This window comes from Peromyscus maniculatus, chromosome 2 (assembly GCF_049852395.1).
Source record: "Peromyscus maniculatus bairdii isolate BWxNUB_F1_BW_parent chromosome 2, HU_Pman_BW_mat_3.1, whole genome shotgun sequence".
Taxonomy (NCBI): domain Eukaryota; kingdom Metazoa; phylum Chordata; class Mammalia; order Rodentia; family Cricetidae; genus Peromyscus; species Peromyscus maniculatus.
Genome location: NC_134853.1, coordinates 84,407,875 through 84,424,821, shown reverse-complemented (window position 1 = coordinate 84,424,821; position 16,947 = coordinate 84,407,875). Strand labels below are relative to the sequence as shown.

The 16,947-nt window shown below is 43.8% G+C and overlaps 2 protein-coding genes across 9 annotated transcripts in view; one reads left to right on the top strand and one right to left on the bottom strand.

The window, feature by feature from the left end:
• Window positions 1-13,972, bottom strand: part of Slc31a1 (solute carrier family 31 member 1) — a 33,978-nt gene extending 20,006 nt beyond the window's left edge. Inside the window, exon 1 of one of the 2 annotated variants that reach the window (XM_015998180.3) lies at window positions 13,835-13,972. The gene's annotated coding sequence lies outside the window, so the exon portion shown is untranslated. Of the gene's footprint in view, window positions 1-1,790; window positions 1,892-13,834 lie in introns of those variants that run through there. The other variant, XM_042271234.2, reaches the window with a different exon arrangement.
• Window positions 13,966-16,947, top strand: part of Fkbp15 (FKBP prolyl isomerase family member 15) — a 65,081-nt gene continuing 62,099 nt past the window's right edge. For 2 of the 7 annotated variants that reach the window (XM_076564310.1, XM_076564309.1), the window contains exon 1: window positions 13,966-14,302. In XM_076564310.1, coding sequence (XP_076420425.1) covers window positions 14,250-14,302 — 53 coding nt within the window. In that variant the 5' untranslated portion in view covers window positions 13,966-14,249. The remainder of the gene's footprint in view (window positions 14,303-16,947) is intronic. The other 5 variants (XM_076564316.1, XM_076564313.1, XM_076564312.1 and 2 more) reach the window with 4 other exon arrangements.

Here is a 16,947-nt window from a genome sequence, read left to right as displayed (position 1 = left end):
CCACAGGAAATCCACACAAAAAGGTCAGGAGGCTCTGGCTTAAAGCTGCAAGAACCCACGGCAAATTTCAGAAAGGCCCTGGGCACCTGGCAGCGGAATGGAGGTGGGGGAAGGAGGAAGAGGAAGTTACAGTCTATGCTTAAGTATGAAGGAAAATACTGCACGTGGTGACATACATGCCTCTGATCCCAGGACTCCAGAGGGAGAAGCAGGGGAATCGAAAGTTCAAAGTCCCTCAGCTACATAAGTAATTCGAGGCCAGCCTGGCCACAAGAGACACTGACTCAAAAAACAAAAACAAAAACAAAAAAGGTAGCTGGCAATTTTGACGTGCTTTTGGTCTCTAAGCTCAAAAAGACACAACTGTGAGGGTGCCACACACTTCAGAAAGTTACCATAATCACAACATCGGAGGACAGGGGAAAACACAGTACTCTTTGTAACCCCAGTCCCTCTGTGGACGTTATGAAAAGGAATCTCTTGACTCTTATGTGTAAGTACGGCAAGCATGACTGGGACACGGTGCCTTTTTCTAAGTTTAGAAAATATTCACCTTGTAAATCAGCTCTTAAATAACGCCATACTGAAAAGCATTAGGAGATGTCCAGGACTGCGACACAGGTAACCGCAGTGCACTGTGCAGTTCCCAGCAGAATCTCATTTATAGGAAAAGGACATGTCTAAACAACGCCTTGTGCAATGCTGGTGGCTCCTAGTTTCACCTTATCAGCTCCTCATTCTATCCCAGGCATCTCCAGAGCACCTCACTTACCAAATGAGAGAAGAAAAATGGTTCTTAGCAACCATTTCGGGACATCACCAAATGAGATATGGCTGACAGAGACAGTTAGTTACATACTCTCTTGGAGAAGCCCACACTGGTACTTGGGTCCATCTTGCTTCTCCTCTCTTCCTTTGGGAAGCTTAAGTACATCTGTCTGTCTTCTGAGTGCTTCTTTCTCTTAATCTTCAAACTTGAGCCTATATTAAAATATCCTTAATGTCCCTAAAGCTTCAGGAATTCCTCAGGCCACTGAGGATGGCAGTGTAGAGCTGTATCTGTCCCTCACACTTGACAAAGTTACCTATACGAGGTCTCCACTGAAGATTTTGTCTCTAAATAATAGAAATTAAGGTGTTTCAAAATTCACTGTGCATTGGCAATTAATACCCCGCAAATCATAAGTTGGTCTTCAGTTTTCAGTATGATGTATACATCCCCTGACACCTTGAAACAGCTTCTAAGTATTTACCCTAAGGGCAAATGTATGAACTGTTATATGAACAAAGCTATGCATCACAGGCCTGTCTGTGACGCCACAACACTAAAAATACAACCCACGTGTTCACTGATTAAATTAGTTATATTTCCAGAAAACAGAATACTTTATAGCCATTTAAGAGTGAGAAATGTCTGTCCACCTTTATAGGATGATCGTTCAGATATACTATGAAATTGGTGGGGGGAGCAGAGCACACTGTATGATGTAATTTATAAAAAACGTTAAAGGGAGAAAGTATACACACATAGTTTACAGTTTTAAAAATCAAGTGATCAGGTTCCATGCCTTTATTTTCCAGTGGGGAAACGGATGCACATGTTACTGGAGAATGACATGAACATACTTTCTAGCCACCTTTATATTTGCTTCTGCAATGCGACTCTGTAACAGCCCTCCCATTTCTCCCCACGGCTTGCTGGGAAGTGGAAGCAGGAGGGGTTCCGAGCCCCACATAATCCTGTGTTGGCAGTAACCGTCCAGGAGCTCTTTTCCTTAGCCCACTCTCACCTTTCCACACAAAGCAGATCAGGTATAAAGCCACATTCTTCACAAAGGCCTTTAGAGAGCTTTTATTTGCTTGTTCCCCAGAGCCCAGCTCACACTGGATAGGACAAACAGACTGGAAAGGCCCTTTAGTTATGCAATGGCAGAGGGGCCCAAGTCCACTGATCTCCCGGACGCTGGCCCTCACTTCTCTGCTGCCCTTTGCTGCTGGCTGAGCCATCCTGGAATTAGGAGAGCAGGAATGCGCCCTTCCCTTCTCCTCTGAGTGCCCCACTGGAGTCTGGGTGCAGTTTCAGCCCCTAATCAGAATGATTTCCAGTATATTTTGAGTAAAGATTTCAGAATGCTTTATGTATGGTATCAGAGTGGAGGCAAGTACTGCATTATTCTTCACAGATAGAAGTTTGTCACATATTCGTTATGTGACATTAAGAAAATCACCAATGAGATGACTCTGTGGGTAAAGGCACTTGCTGAGCAAAGCTGGCAACCTAAGTTCGATTCCCAAACCCAAGCAAAGGTGGAAGAACTGCAGCCTCCACAAAGTCATACTCTGACCTCCACACATGTGAATACTCACACCCATATAAAAAATAATAAATAGTTCAGCTGGCCTTGAATTTACTATGTAGCTGAGGACAACCCTGAATTCTTGGTCTTCCTGCCTCCACTCCCCAAAGTATATAGCTTTTTGTCATTTGATTTAAAGAATCCTAGCTACACAGACACACACAGGGGCAGAGCATTTCTTTGGCTACTTGCTTGCTGTAGTCAAAGACAGATTGTACTCGCTACAATCCAAGGTCTTTTATTGTTTAAATCTGTCTTTAGTTACAGAGGATTTCAACTGTCTAGGCTATAATATTGATGTGCCCAGAATATGATCTGAAACAGAAACGTCAAAACAGATGAGTTGTTCTTTCTATTCAACAGAAAGCTGAAGTTAAATAGATTATGTGACAGGAACTTACGTCCCTCAAACCACTAATTAACAAAAGATGACTTTATCTAAGTGCAGTAGGAGAGAGAGTACAACTGAAAACAAGAAGATCCGCTCCTGGGTGTGATGGCTCAGACCTTTAATCCCAACACTTGGGAGGCAAACTCTGTGAGTTCGAGACCAGCGTGGTCTACATAGTATGAGCCTCTCTCAAAACAACTGAATAACAAACAAACCCTCAAAGAACTAAGTTGTCTGAGCTGGGGGTGGTGGGGTGGTGGTACACTCACACCTTTAAAGGCAGGCGGATCTCTGTAAGTTTGAGGCCAGCCTAGTCTACAAAGTGAGTTCCAGGACAGCCAGGGCTGTTACACAGAGAAATTCTGTCTTGAAAAGCCAAAACAAACAAATAAACAACCACACAAAAACAAAACAAAACAATACCCCCCCCCCCCCCCCCGCCGCCAAAAAAAAACCTTTAGCTGTCTGAAGCCCAGATAGAGGCTTCATGGAAGAGTGCAGCAAGTCCTGAGCTAGGCCTAGGAAGGGTGGTTGGTACTCTAGACCTGACCCCAGGCACTTGCTAGTTATGTGAACCTGAGGAACTTGTTCATTCATGCAATATTTCTAAAAAGATTTATTGCACAATGTAATGTAAATTTCTAGTCCTTCAAAGTTACTGTTACAAACTATTTAGATTAATTAAGAAATACAAGTTAGGGGCTGGAGAGATGGCTTAGAGGTTAAGAGCACTGACTGCTCTTCCAGAGGTCCTGAGTTCAATTCCCAGCACCCACATGGTGGCTCACAACCATCTATAATGAGATCTGGTGCCCTCTTCTGTATACATAATAAATAAATAAATCTTTAAAAAAAAAAAAAAAGAAATACAAGTTAGATCCCTGACTTCAAGTTCTATTATAGAGCTATAGTAATAAAAACAGTTTAGTATTGGCATAAAAACAGACACATGGATCAATGGAATTGAATCAAAGATCCTGACATAAATCCACACACCTATGAACACCTGATTTTTAACAAAGAAGCCAAAACTGTATGATGGAAGAAAGAAAACATCTTCAACAAATGATGCTGGCATAACTAGAGGTCAACATGTAGAAGATTGCAAACAGATCCATATCTATCGCCATGCACAAAACCCAAGTCCAAGTGGATCAAAGAGCTCAACATAAATCCAGTTACACGGAACTTGACAGAAGAGAAAATAGGAAATAGTCTTGAACACATTGGCACCGGACACCACTTCCTAAATATAACACCAGTAGCACAGACACTGAGAGCAACAATTAATAAATGGGACCTCCTGAAACTGAGAAGCTTTTGTAGGGCAAAAGGCATGGTCAATAAGATGAAATGACAGACTACAGAATGGGAAAAGATTTTTACCAATCCCACATCTGACAGAGGGTGATCTCGAAAATATATAAAGAATTTAAGAAACTAGACATCAAAATACTGAACAATCCAATTAAAAAATGAGCTAGGCAGTGATAGCACATGCCTTTAATCCCAGCACTTGGGAAGCAGAGCCAGGCGGATCTCTGTGAGTTTGAGGCCAGCCTGGTCTACAGAGCAAGATTCAGGACAGGCACCAAAACTACACAGAGAAAACCTGTCTCAAAAAAACAAAACAAAACAAACAAACAAACAAAAACAACAAACAAACAAAAAGGGCTACAGAGTTAAACAGAGAATTCTCAACAGAAGAATCTCAAATGGCCGAAAGACATTTAAGGAATTGCTCAACATCCTTATGTTGAGGAAAATGCAAATCAAAACGACTCTGAGATACCATCTTACACCTGTCAGAATGGCTATGATCAAAAACACTGATAACAGCTTATGTTGGAGAGGATGTAGAGCAAGGAGGAACACTCCTCCACTGTTGGTGGGAGTGCAAACTTGTACAGACACTTTGAAAATCTGTATGGTGGTTTCTCAGAAAACTGGGAGTCAATTTACCTTAAGACCCAGCCATACCACTCTTGGGCATTATTTGTAATAGTCAGAACCTGGAAACAACCTAGATGCCCCTCAACTGAAGAATGGATTAAGAAAATGTGGCACATATACACAATGGAGTATTACTCAGCAGTAAAAAACAATGACATCGTGAAATTTGCAGGCAAATGTATAGAACTAGAAAATATCATCCTGAGTGAGGTACCCCAGACTCAGAAGGACAAACATGGTATGTATTCACTCATAAGTGAATACTAGAGGTAAAGCAAAGGATAACCAGACTACAACTTACAGCTCTAGAGAAGCTCAGTAACAAGGAGGACCCTAAGAGGGACACATGGATTGCTCTGGGAAGGGGAAATAGATGAGATCTCCATGAGCAAACTGGGGGTGGGGGGGAATGGAGGGTAGGAGATGGAGGATGAGAACATAAGGGATCAGGATGGTCGAGCTAGAATGGGGACAGATTGGGAGAGCAATGAAAGAAATACCATGATAGATGGAGACATCATGGGGATAGGGAGAAACAGGGTGCTAGGGAAGTTCCCAGGAATCCCCAAGGATGACCCCAACTTAGACTACTAGCAGTAGTGGAGAGGGTGCCTGAACTGGCTTACTTCGGTAATCAGATTAGTGAATACCCTAACTATCATCATAGAGCCTTCATTCAGTAACTGATGGAAGCAGATGCAGAGATCCACAGCCAAACACCAGGCTGGGATTCAGGAGTCCAGCTGGTGAGAGAAAGAGGGATTCTATGAGCAAGGGCATCAAGATCATGATGGGAAAACATACAGAGACAACCAAACCAAAGTAGTGGGAACTCATGAACTTTAGACCAACACCTGTGGAGCCCCCAGGGGATTGGATTAGGACCTCTGCATAGGTGAGACAGTTGTCTTGCTTGAACTGTTTAAAGGGCTCCCTGGCATTGGGATCGGGATTCGTCCCGGGTGCATGAGTGGGCTTTCTGAAGTCCAGTGCCTATGGTGGGACACCTTACACAGTCTTGGTGCAGGGGGAGGGGCCTGGACCTGCCTCAACGGAATGTACCAGGCTCTGCTGACTCCCCATGGGAGGTCTTGCCTTGGAGAAGGTGGGAATGGGAGGTAAATTGGGGGGAAGGCTGGTGGGTGAGAGGAGGGAGGAAAGGGGGATCTGTGATTGATTGGTATGTATAAAGAATAGAAAAATTTTTAATAATAAAAAAAGAAAAAAACTATATGTATGAGTGTTTTGCCTGCATCTATGTAGATGAACCATGTGTATACAGTGCTCAGAGGCCAGAAGAGGGTGTCAGATCCCCTAGAACAGTGGTTTTCGAGACCTCTGGTGGGGGTGGGGGGGTGGTCGTCGAATGACCCTTTTACAGGGGTTGCTTATCAAATATTTTGCGTATCAGATATTTACATTGTGATTCATAACAGTAGCAAAATGACAGCTATGAAGTAGTAATGAAAATAATTATGGTTGGGAGTCACCACAACATGAGTAACTGTATTAAAGGGTCGAGCATTAGGAAGGGTGAGAAGCACTGCTCTAGAACTAGTTACAGACAATTGTGAGTTGTCATGTGCAGGGAAGCAAACCCAGGGACCCCAGGTGCAGCCAGTGCTCTTAATTACTGAGCCATCTCTCCAACCACAGAACTCTTAGCTTTTTAGATTTATTTTATAGGTATGAGTATTTTGCCTACGTCTATATGTATGTATATGTACCATGTGCCTACCTGATGCCCATGTAAGTCAGAGTGGGCATCAGAAGCCCTGGAATTGGAATTGGAAATACAGATGGTTATGAGCCACCACATGGGTACTGGAAATTGAACCTTGGTCCTCTGTAAGAGTAACCAGTGCTTTTAACCACTTAGTCACCTCTCCAGACCCCATTCAATACGACCCCCCCTCTTTTGTCGAGACAGGGTTTCTGTGCCACTTTGGAACCTGTCCTGGAATTAGCTCTGTAGACCAGGCAGGCCTCAAACTCACTGAGATCTCTCTGCCTTTGCCTCCCAAGTGCTGGGACTAAAGGCATACGCCACCCCCCACCCCACCCCACCCCCACCCCCGACCCATTCAATACTTCTTGCTCATGCACTGAATGAAAGAACTACAATGATGCCCTATCCCAAAGATGGTGAAAGAAACATGTAACTAACTACAACACAATTTGAGATGTATGAGTTACAGATAAAGACTATATGGAAGCTGATAAAAAGCTAACAAAGGCTGGGCATGGTGGCACACAACTTTTATCCTAGTACTTAGGAAGAGGCAGGCCCTTCTCTGAGTTCCAGGACACCTGGTCTACATGGTGAGAACTTGTCTTAAAAAGGAAAAAAAGAAAAGAAGAAAAGAAAAAGGAAAAGCTAACTGACAACGGACTAGAGACCATGGGAACATAGTTAACAGCATTCCCCTTTCATTTTATAAACCAAATAACTACATTCTAGTACTCTGAACTGCTTGAAAATTGTATCAATATCATTAGAGTTCTTTAACATATGTACTGTCTATTTAGGGAACGACCAACAAGGCTAAAAATGGTCCATTAATGTGTTTAAAGTTTTACTGTTGAACCATTTTTCTGAATTTACTTTTGAGAGGCAGACTTCCATGTCATGCTGTATTGCATAATGTCCTCAGCTACAAAAGCAGGTTGTATACAACCCCCTGGGGTCATTGTGCAAAGGAAAAGAGGTAGGGTGGACCCTTCTCAAGCCTTCCTTCTCCACAGGGTTTGCATTCCTAAGGATGGGCCCCTCCTCTGCTTAGGGATGTTACCTAAACCATAAAATGATACAACTCAAAGCCATGGAACTTCAAAAGCATTTTCCTTCCAGTACCTACTATAAGATGTGTGTGTGTGTGTGTGTGTGTGTGTGTGTGTGTGTGTGTGTGTGTGTGATAAACAGCACACTCTAATGTATTAAGTTTAAGACTTTTGATAACTTGTTACATACCTAGTTACAAAGGACAGGAGACCAGTTTTAAAAATGGCTTTGTTGTGCCAGGAGCTGAATGTGGGAGCACAGGCATGAGCAACTTCCTACTGCCTCCGCTCCCTGCCCCCACTCACACTTGCCTGGCAAACTTTCAAAGGCAGAAGTTTCTGGGTGAGTTATCTGACATCAGTTGAACTCTTGTCAATGTAAACATGTCATTTTCTGTGACAACTGTCTCATCTTTTCCCTCTTGTCCCACTGGGACAAAGACTCAACAACAGAGCCAAGTTAGAGACAAGAAAGACAAGAAGGGAAGGAATGACCTAAAGAGAAGAAACATTTCACACACACACACACACACACACACACACACACACCAACCATACTGGTCTCAAGCTTGTTATCTATTTACCTTCTCTGATCTTGAACTCCTCCCTCCCACCTCTCCTTCCCAGAGCTGGGATTACAGGCCACCATTCCAGCTAAGGACCAGAGACTACTAGAATTGAATTATTACCTTCACAACAGTCATTTCGTTTTATCTATAGTCTGGAACCTTTACTTTCTTCAACTTGAAATTTACATTATAATCCAAAGGGAAACTGGATTGAAGTTTTTAAGATTAATATCACTGCCCTAAGTAGTGTTTACTATGCTTTACCTCAGTCACTCTGCATAACCTCATGTTCTAGGGATTAAATTTTTCCTTTATAAACTTCTGAACTAACTGAATTTTTTAAATGTTGACCATGTCATGCTGTGCCAGTACATGCATATAATCTCAGCATGGTGGAGGCAGAGGCAGGTGGATCTCTGTGATTTGGAGGCAATCCTGGTCTGTATAGCTCCAGAATAGCTGGGATACATAGTAAGACCTTGTCTGCCGGGCGGTGGTGGCGCACGCCTTTAATCCCAGCACTCGGGAGGCAGAGCCAGGCGGATCTCTGTGAGTTCGAGGCCAGCCTGGGCTACCAAGTGAGCTCCGGGAAAGGCGCAAAGCTACGCAGAGAAACCCTGTCTCGAAAAACCAAAAAAAAAAAAAAAAAAAAAGACCTTGTCTAAAAATCAAACCAACCAACCAAAAATATTAGTCATGTCATTTAGAGTACAAATCATTTCATGCTGATCTAATTGGAAACTTGTTATCTTGGACTAATAAGTATAGCTTTGGGTTCCTTTTACATATTACTTTTTTTTTTTTTTTTTTTTTTTGGTTTTTCGAGACAGGGTTTCTCTGTGTAGCTTTGTGCCTTTCCTGGGACTCACTTGGTAGCCCAGGCTGGCCTCGAACTCACAGAGATCTGCCTGCCTCTGCCTCCCGAGTGCTGGGATTAAAGGCGTGCGCCACCACTGCCCGGCAACATATTACTTTTTAATCTTCTGTGTATATTATTATCTTAAATTCTCTCAAACAATTTATCTGACAAAGAGGAGATTTATTCAATGTGGCTACAACAGGAAGAGGAGGGAAAAATGCAGTGACCCTCCCCCACAGTCCACCTTCAGGATTCTGAAGTGAGGTGCTGTTTCAATAGAAGACCTGTCTAACAATCGCAGTAAAGGTGTGGTTCCACACATCACTGGGTCTTCTACAAGGCAGTCCAACAGGTTTAAATCTCTTTCCAGGAGAAGAAAGCGTTCTTCTCTGGCTGGCCCAGGCTTTAGACTTCTTTTCTCACAGTATGAGACCAAAGACTACTGTTTCAATAGTCTAGAAGCCAAACTGTGGGGACACAGGTATCATCCTTGCTAGGTCGGATATACTAACACTAACTGAGTACTTAACTACCTGCAAGTATTATTCTAGTACTTTATGCCTTATGTGAATTAACTCATATGACTCTAGGAAATGGGGTACTGCCAGGTGGTGGTGGCACGTGCCTTTAATCCCAGCACTTGGTAGGCAGAGCCAGGTGGATCTCTGTGAGTTCGAGGCCAGTCTGGTCTACAGAGCGAGATCCAGGACAGGTACCAAAACTACACAGAGAAACCCTGTCTCAAAAAACCAAAAAAAAAAAAAAAAAAGAAAAAAGAAAAAAAAAAGAAAATGGGTACTATTGTAACCCCTATTTTATAATGGAAAAAGCATAGCAACTTGCCCAAGGCCTATGCAATTAATAAGGAGTGAAGAAATTTGACCCCAAAGCTTAAGTACATAACTTCTACTCTACACAGCCATTCTAGTGGTTGTGTCTATGAAAATCAAGTTGAATGCTTCAGCTAGACTAGATAAGAAGGAGTCATATAGATGCCCACAATCTGCTGTTGGATGCAGGAATCAACTCTAAAGGCTGGCAGAAATTTTCATAAACCTCTAGAAAAAATTTGTAGTCAGGCTGCTTTGTGAGTGACTTTGAAGTAGTTATTGTATGTTGAAGAAAGCAACCATATATGATTCAGGCCAGGGTTGATAAGTTTTCTATAAAGGACCAATGACTAAACATTTAGGCACTGTGGACCACGTCATTGCTGCTACAGATACTCAACTCTACCTTGTAGGATGAAAGTAGCCATAGATAATATGCAAATAAATGAGCATGGCTGTGTTCCAATAAAACTGGAAAACAGGCAGCTGAGATAAGATTCGCCTGTAGTCTGCTGATCTCTGAGAACCATATTCCAAGAAAAAGTTGAGGCTTTAGGTTAAAAACAACAAAACTCACAGAGGTACTGTGTTTTAAGCTGGAATAAGATATGTAAAGTGTGCATGACCCCCTACTTTAACACACTTTAGTTAGCCAGGCCACAGTCCTAGGTGCAGCGGGTCAAAGGGCATCTCTTGTCTTGGAAAATTTTGCAAAGCCCCCTTTAGGCTGGCGATATATAGCTTAGTGGCAGAATGCTTGCCTAGCTTGTGCAAAATTCTGTCTTCAATTCCCAGTGCCATAGAAACATGCACCTGCCTGTGTTTGCCAAAGCTGCTTCTTCAACCTGGAAAGCCTTACCTCCCAGTGTCCTTTTGGAATCCTACTCATCGTCAAAGCCCTCTATGTAACCCTACAATTTCAGTAGTTCAGGAGTCTAAAAAGGAAAGGTTAATCCCTAGAACATGGGGTTTTGCAGATTGGCTGAGGTAAGGCATGGTTTAGGGCACTGGTACTAAACTTCAACCCAGTTTCCCTTTGGATTATAATGAAGAGATATGATCTCTTCCTACTTTGGTATTCTACAATAATTTCCTAGAGAGTTCATTCCTGATCTACACAAAGGCTAGCATTACACACAGTAGTCTCTGAGGTGATATTTCTCAAATTGTATTTTATATTCTTCTGCCTTTAGCAACTTGAATGAATAGAATACTATAGACATATTTTTAATCTACATTCAATCCATATCTCTATACCACTGGAAGATTTGTTTGATATAAAAGTTATCATCTTTTTGAAAATTTGATTTGAAGGAATTATTAAATTTGATGCTTCCTAGTTAATCTTCAGGGAATCTCTCTCTTTCTGTGTATGTATGTATAATATATGTGTGTGTGTGTGTGTGTGTGTGTGTGTGTGTGTGTGTGTGTGTATTTTAAAGACAGTTTTCACTATGTTGGCCTGGCTGGCCTCTAATTCTCAAGATCCACCTACCTCTGCTTTCCAAGTGCTATGATCAAAGAGGTATGCTACTACATTTGATGATCAACACACTTTCTACATATTTCAGTGCTGTATGGTTCAGAAAATGAAATGAACAAACATACTGAACTCGAACTTGAGCTTAGGGTTGTATTTATTACTTATCTTTGCACTCCCAGTTCTCAGCAGACATGCCTACATCTTATCCCTTTTTAAAGGTATTTAGGAAACCTGACCTAAACTCTGAGCACATTATAAAGGCTAGGGAGGAACTCAGGTTTCCAGACTCCAACTCCAGTAGTACCAAGCTAGATGTCCTAAACCAGAATGACTGGCTTTTCAGAAGCACCAGATCCTACATTTCCAACTCTAAGCCTGAAAGACTGAGGAAGACCAATTTCTACCTTTCTCTTCCTCATGTTGCGAATGAAATTCAAGATCAGATATTATGCCTGCCTAGAGTGTCCCAATCACCAAACAGGCCAGTTTTAGGGTTAATGAATACCTAAGAAAGGCCATTTAAAACACCCATGAGAAAAACACCTCCATCCAAGAATACAAGAAAAGAGCTCAGACACTCTCTAAGGTTTCCTGTTTACAACAAACAAACAAACAAACAAACAAACAAACAAAAACATTATTAGCCCAGTGTAGTGACATAGTTTTCAATTGCTGCACTTGAAAGGCAGAGGCTGATGGATCTCAGTGAGAGTTCAAGGCCAGCCTGGTCTACATAATGAGTTCTAGGACAGCCATGGCTACATAAATAGACCATCTCAAAAAACAAAAAAGCAACCAACAACAACAACAACAACAAAACCAAGCTGGGCAGTGGTGGTGCACACCTGGCACTTGGAGGAGGCAGATCTCTGAGTTTGAGGCCAGCCTGATCTACAGAATGAGTTCCAGGACAGCTGGGGCTACATAGAGAAACCCCGTCTCAAACAAAACAAAACACCAAACAAAAAACAAAAACAAAAATAATCCAAAAAAACTAAAAAAGAAAGAAAGCAAGACTGAAATGTTTTAGTACTGGAGTGATCAGACCTAGGGCAGGGTTAGAATTTATTATCCATTCATCCCCTCCTCCCAACTCAAGTTCATAATGTAAACAGAGCTACTGCTCTAGGCTCCAGTCCCTCTGCACAGATTCCAGTTTATCCTTGCTTTAACAGTCAGATTTCACTGCTGTAACCATCTTAATCTGTAAAATAAACACAGGAAGCAGACCAACAGCCTTATCCGCAGATAAACAGGAATAATTTACTTACAAAAATTATAAGTAACGTATAATATTTCTAGCTACACTATTTCCCCTTTCCCCTCCCCTGGAGTTTTAGACAATAGTGCAGTCACCTTCAATGAACAAAAGAGACCAAGCAACACAGACAGTTCACAGCCAGTACAGCATTTTTATCTTTCTGGAAGCTACCTATTAAAGACAAGAGCCATCGTTGGCTCTTTGGGTCACACGGGGAGGGGGCGGGAATGAGAGTAAATTAAGGAACAAGGATAAATTCTATTATTCAATCTAATAAAAAATTAATGAGAACCCACTGTGGGCAAGAAGACTTACAACTTAGTAGTTCAAAAACTATAATAAAGAGCCCCACAGGGGAAGTGCCAAGAGGTACAAAGTTCTCTGGGAGACAGCTACCCGTCCCTTCAACATCATCCAACAGACTAAAGCATTCCGGTAAGGGACACTTACAGGGCCAACCTGACTGAGAAGAAAAACTCAGAGAAAGAACTCCAATGAGATCTGTGGAAATGGACGCTACACTGGGACACGCTATCGGCTTATCCACAGCGTGGCTAACCAGGTCTGTCTGGTTCATGATTGTTCAAAAATGATACCGGGTTACCCAAAGAAATACAGAACACACACACACACACACACACACACACACACACACACACACACACACACACACACACACACACACACGGTGAAAACTGGAGGCGGAGAAGTCAGCAACAACTAATGTTGACTTAAAACCTTGGAAGCAAAACTCAGTCCAGCAAAAGTGAGCTGAGGATTTTCTACCTTCAAAGTTCCCTCCATCACCCACCCTCCCGAATATCCCAGCTCTTCTAGACCTCTCCTATCTGAATTTTAGAAACGAGGTCCTTTCTCAAGCCGTATGCCACACAGTCTAGTTAAGGGCCAGGGTTCTCCTTCACTCATTAGCTCTCCAAACCCTGATACAAAGGACCAGGTTTGCCCTTTACTCTGCGTGACCTCGGACTAGTCACCCAAGTGGTTAGTTCTCCTGTTTTCTTTTCTGCAAATTCGTTGATTAAGAAGAGACCCGGATCCGACTCGATGATCGCTGAGATTTTAAAACCTTGGCAAACCGCACACGGAGACACTGGACACACGGTCCTTTGCGTAGATGGGGAAACTGAGGCACCGAGCACCCTGCCTAAGGTCATAATCGCAATAACGCTGTGGGGGGACAGGCCACCGCACGGCTCAGATCCCCAGACTTGTAGTCGCCCGCTCTTTCTCTTTCCGCCCAAGCCCGGAGGAGCTGCGGGGGGTCCTGATTCGGGAGGGGAAAGGACAGCGGACACACTGGGATTGGGAAAGGGAAGGGACAGGCCTTACCCTCCCAGGTCGAGCTCCGCCGCCCGTGCCTTCCTCTGGAACTGGAACCCCTCACCAGGTCTGGACTTCTCCCAAACCCCCGCCACTACTGTCGGGCTCGACGCGTCCCACGACTGCAGCAGAGGCCACCGATTCCCGCCCCGGCCCCGCCCCCTGCGCTATCTGACCAATCGTCACCCAGAGCCTAGGAACTCCACCCCCTCGGAGGGCTGGCGAGGCCTTGCGTCACCAGGAGCTCACCTTCTCATTTGCCTTTGCTCCACCTTCTCCGCCGCCGGGTCTCCTCTGGGCCCCACTACCGGGAGAGAGTTTTCCTGCCGGAAAGCAGCTCGCGGCTGCGGCAATTTACGACATCGGTTGTGACAGGCCCTGGGAACATCGACTTCCTCCCTTAAGCCGTGCTAAAGCCGACGGGATGTTCGGGGCCGGAGACGAAGATGACACCGACTTCCTCTCGCCAAGCGGCGGGTGAGTGATTGAGAAGTCGGGGCTGGAGCGCAGGCCCGAGAGACCGGTGGGTGGTTGCAGGGGTCGGTCTCTGCTCAGGCCTCTTCTCAACTTCCGGGTCCAGCCCCCTGCCGCACTCAGGGGCTCGGACTTGGCGGTCTGAGCACAGCTCGCCCGGTGTCAGACCGGTCGATTTGGGTTCAGGACCTGGCATCTCCACCTGACACCCTTTTGCTTTATGAATCACAGTGTCTCCAGTGAAATGGAGATGATTACCGAGAAGACTGCCTGCCTCGGGGTTTTTATAGGAGTCTGCTTCTATAAATACATGCGCTGTAAATTCAGGAGACTTTCTCTTCCCAGTGAACCGGGTGGTGACACTTTGAACCAGGAGCTGGTAGGCAGCGTCCTTCAAAGCCTACCTCGGATGTTACCTTTTTGGCGATCCTCTGCCTTCACAGCCCCAGGCAGAATAGACTGCATTGTCTTCCTTATTCCCACGAGTCTTTTGCACATGGGAGCTACTGAAGTCTAAGTCCTGACAGAACTGCTTACGTTGCTCATTTCTGTCTAGCTCTTAGAAGAGTAACTCCTGGAGCATGTTGATTGCTCAGGAAGTGCCCGCGAACTCACACTTTGTAAGCCCCGAGGCTTAAAGCCATTGGGAGAGACCGCACCATTTTCTCCTGCGTCAAACATCATATGTACTGTCTTGGGACAGAAGTCTTTAAAGGGAGGCAAGATTTCCCCCCTCTTTTTAACAATTAGCTTAGTGTTTTCCATTTTTGTAGAGGACAGAGGATCAGTATCAGGTATAGACTTCCACTTTATTTTTTGAGACAGGTTCTCTCACTGAACCTGAGCTTAACATTTTGACTAGACAAAATGTTTCCATTCTTTCCTATTTCACCCAAAATGTTTGCAGCCTCTACTGCTGTTGGCTGGATTTTCAGCCAACACCTGTTTTGTTTGTGTCTGTATATGGGGCCTTTTGAATCTCTTCAAGGTTTGTTCATTTATTTGAGACAGTGTTTCACTATGAAGCCCTGGCTGGCCTAGAATTTTTTTATATAGACCAAGCTGGCCTTGAACTCACAAGGATCTGCCTGTCTGCCTCCTGAATGCTGGGATTAAAGGCATGTGCCATCACATCCAGCTTTGAGGTATATTTTAATTTCATAATCTTCACTATGTGAGAGTATTTGAGGAAAGTCTGTAAAGGAATTTTAAGACTCTCAACTTTCATGCATCAAGGACTCTGCTGCTGACTAGGCAGACAATGGCAGTCATGTGCTCTTCTCCTGATTCCTGACCCAAGATAAGTTTTTCCTAGCTCAACTAGCCTGCTTCCTTGAGCAGGCTTAACTAAGGATTTGAGATTCATTAAGCGTATGACTGTGGGTCCTAGGCATAGCAACAGACAATTTGATGATGAAAAGACTCAACAACAAAACTATACAGATCAATTCTTTGTCCCCAGTTATAGCTAGGAAAACAGAATCAAATTTAAGATTAAGAATAGAAAAGTGAATGGGGGAGATGGCTCAGTGGTTAAGAGCATTGGCTTCTTCTCTTCCAGAGGACCTGGATTTGATCCCCACCACCCACATGGTGGGTCACAACCTTCTGCAACTCCAGTCTTGTGGCCTTCTGGCCAACACCATCTTCTGGCCTCCTTGAGGCATGCACATGGTACATAGTACACACATGCAAACAAAACACCCACACACATTAAATGAAGAAAAAAAAAAAAAAAGACGAGAGGCAGTTCCGTGAGCAGTCTCTGATTCGGCTATCCCCCATTGGTTTTGTTAAGGAAATACCACATCTGACAGTGAATGCTGACACTGATTTTCAGTTCCTCTTTTACGAGTGCAGTTTAATTTTCCCGAAGTTATGACTTTCCTGATTCTATGTAGGCTATTGAAGGCTAACCGGAGTAGGAGTACTGATGTCTGGGGTGTAGCAGGAATCTTAGAGAGTCTTATTAATAAAATCAAACCCGGGGCCAGTTATTGGGGTGAATACTGGAAGATCAGAGAGACAGAACAAGCCTCAGCTACCTCACCTGGCCAACTTCTCAGCTGATCCCGCTCCTTAGACTGGAAGCCTCTGTGTCCTCATATCCGAATGACTCTCAGCTGAACTGTGCTGCTCAAAACCTAAAAGCTTAACCAGCCAAATGCTTAACCAGCCAAATGCTTAACCAACCAAATGCTTCTAGTTTCTGGTCCTCACACCGTATATACCTTTTTGCTTTCTACCATCATTCCCTAGGATTAAAGGCTCGCTTTCTGGGATTAAAGGCGTGTGTCACCATGCCTGGCCGTTTCCAATGTGGCCTTGAACTCACAGAGATCCGGAGGGATTTCTACCTCTGGAGTGCTAGGATTAAAGATGTGAGTGCCACCATTTTCTAGCCTTTGTATCTAGTGGCTGTTCTGTCTCTGACCCCCAGATAAGTTTATTAGGGTGCACAATATTTTGGGAGCACAATACCACCACACTGGGGTGGTGGTTTAAGTGACTGATAGTCTGCTTTTCACGTTCCTGGGCCTCTTTTTGTTTGTTTGTTTGCTTGCTTCTTTGTTTTTGAGACATAATTTTACTGTGCCTCTCTGGTTAGCCTGGTATTCACAATTTATGGCAGACTAGCTTCCAACTCA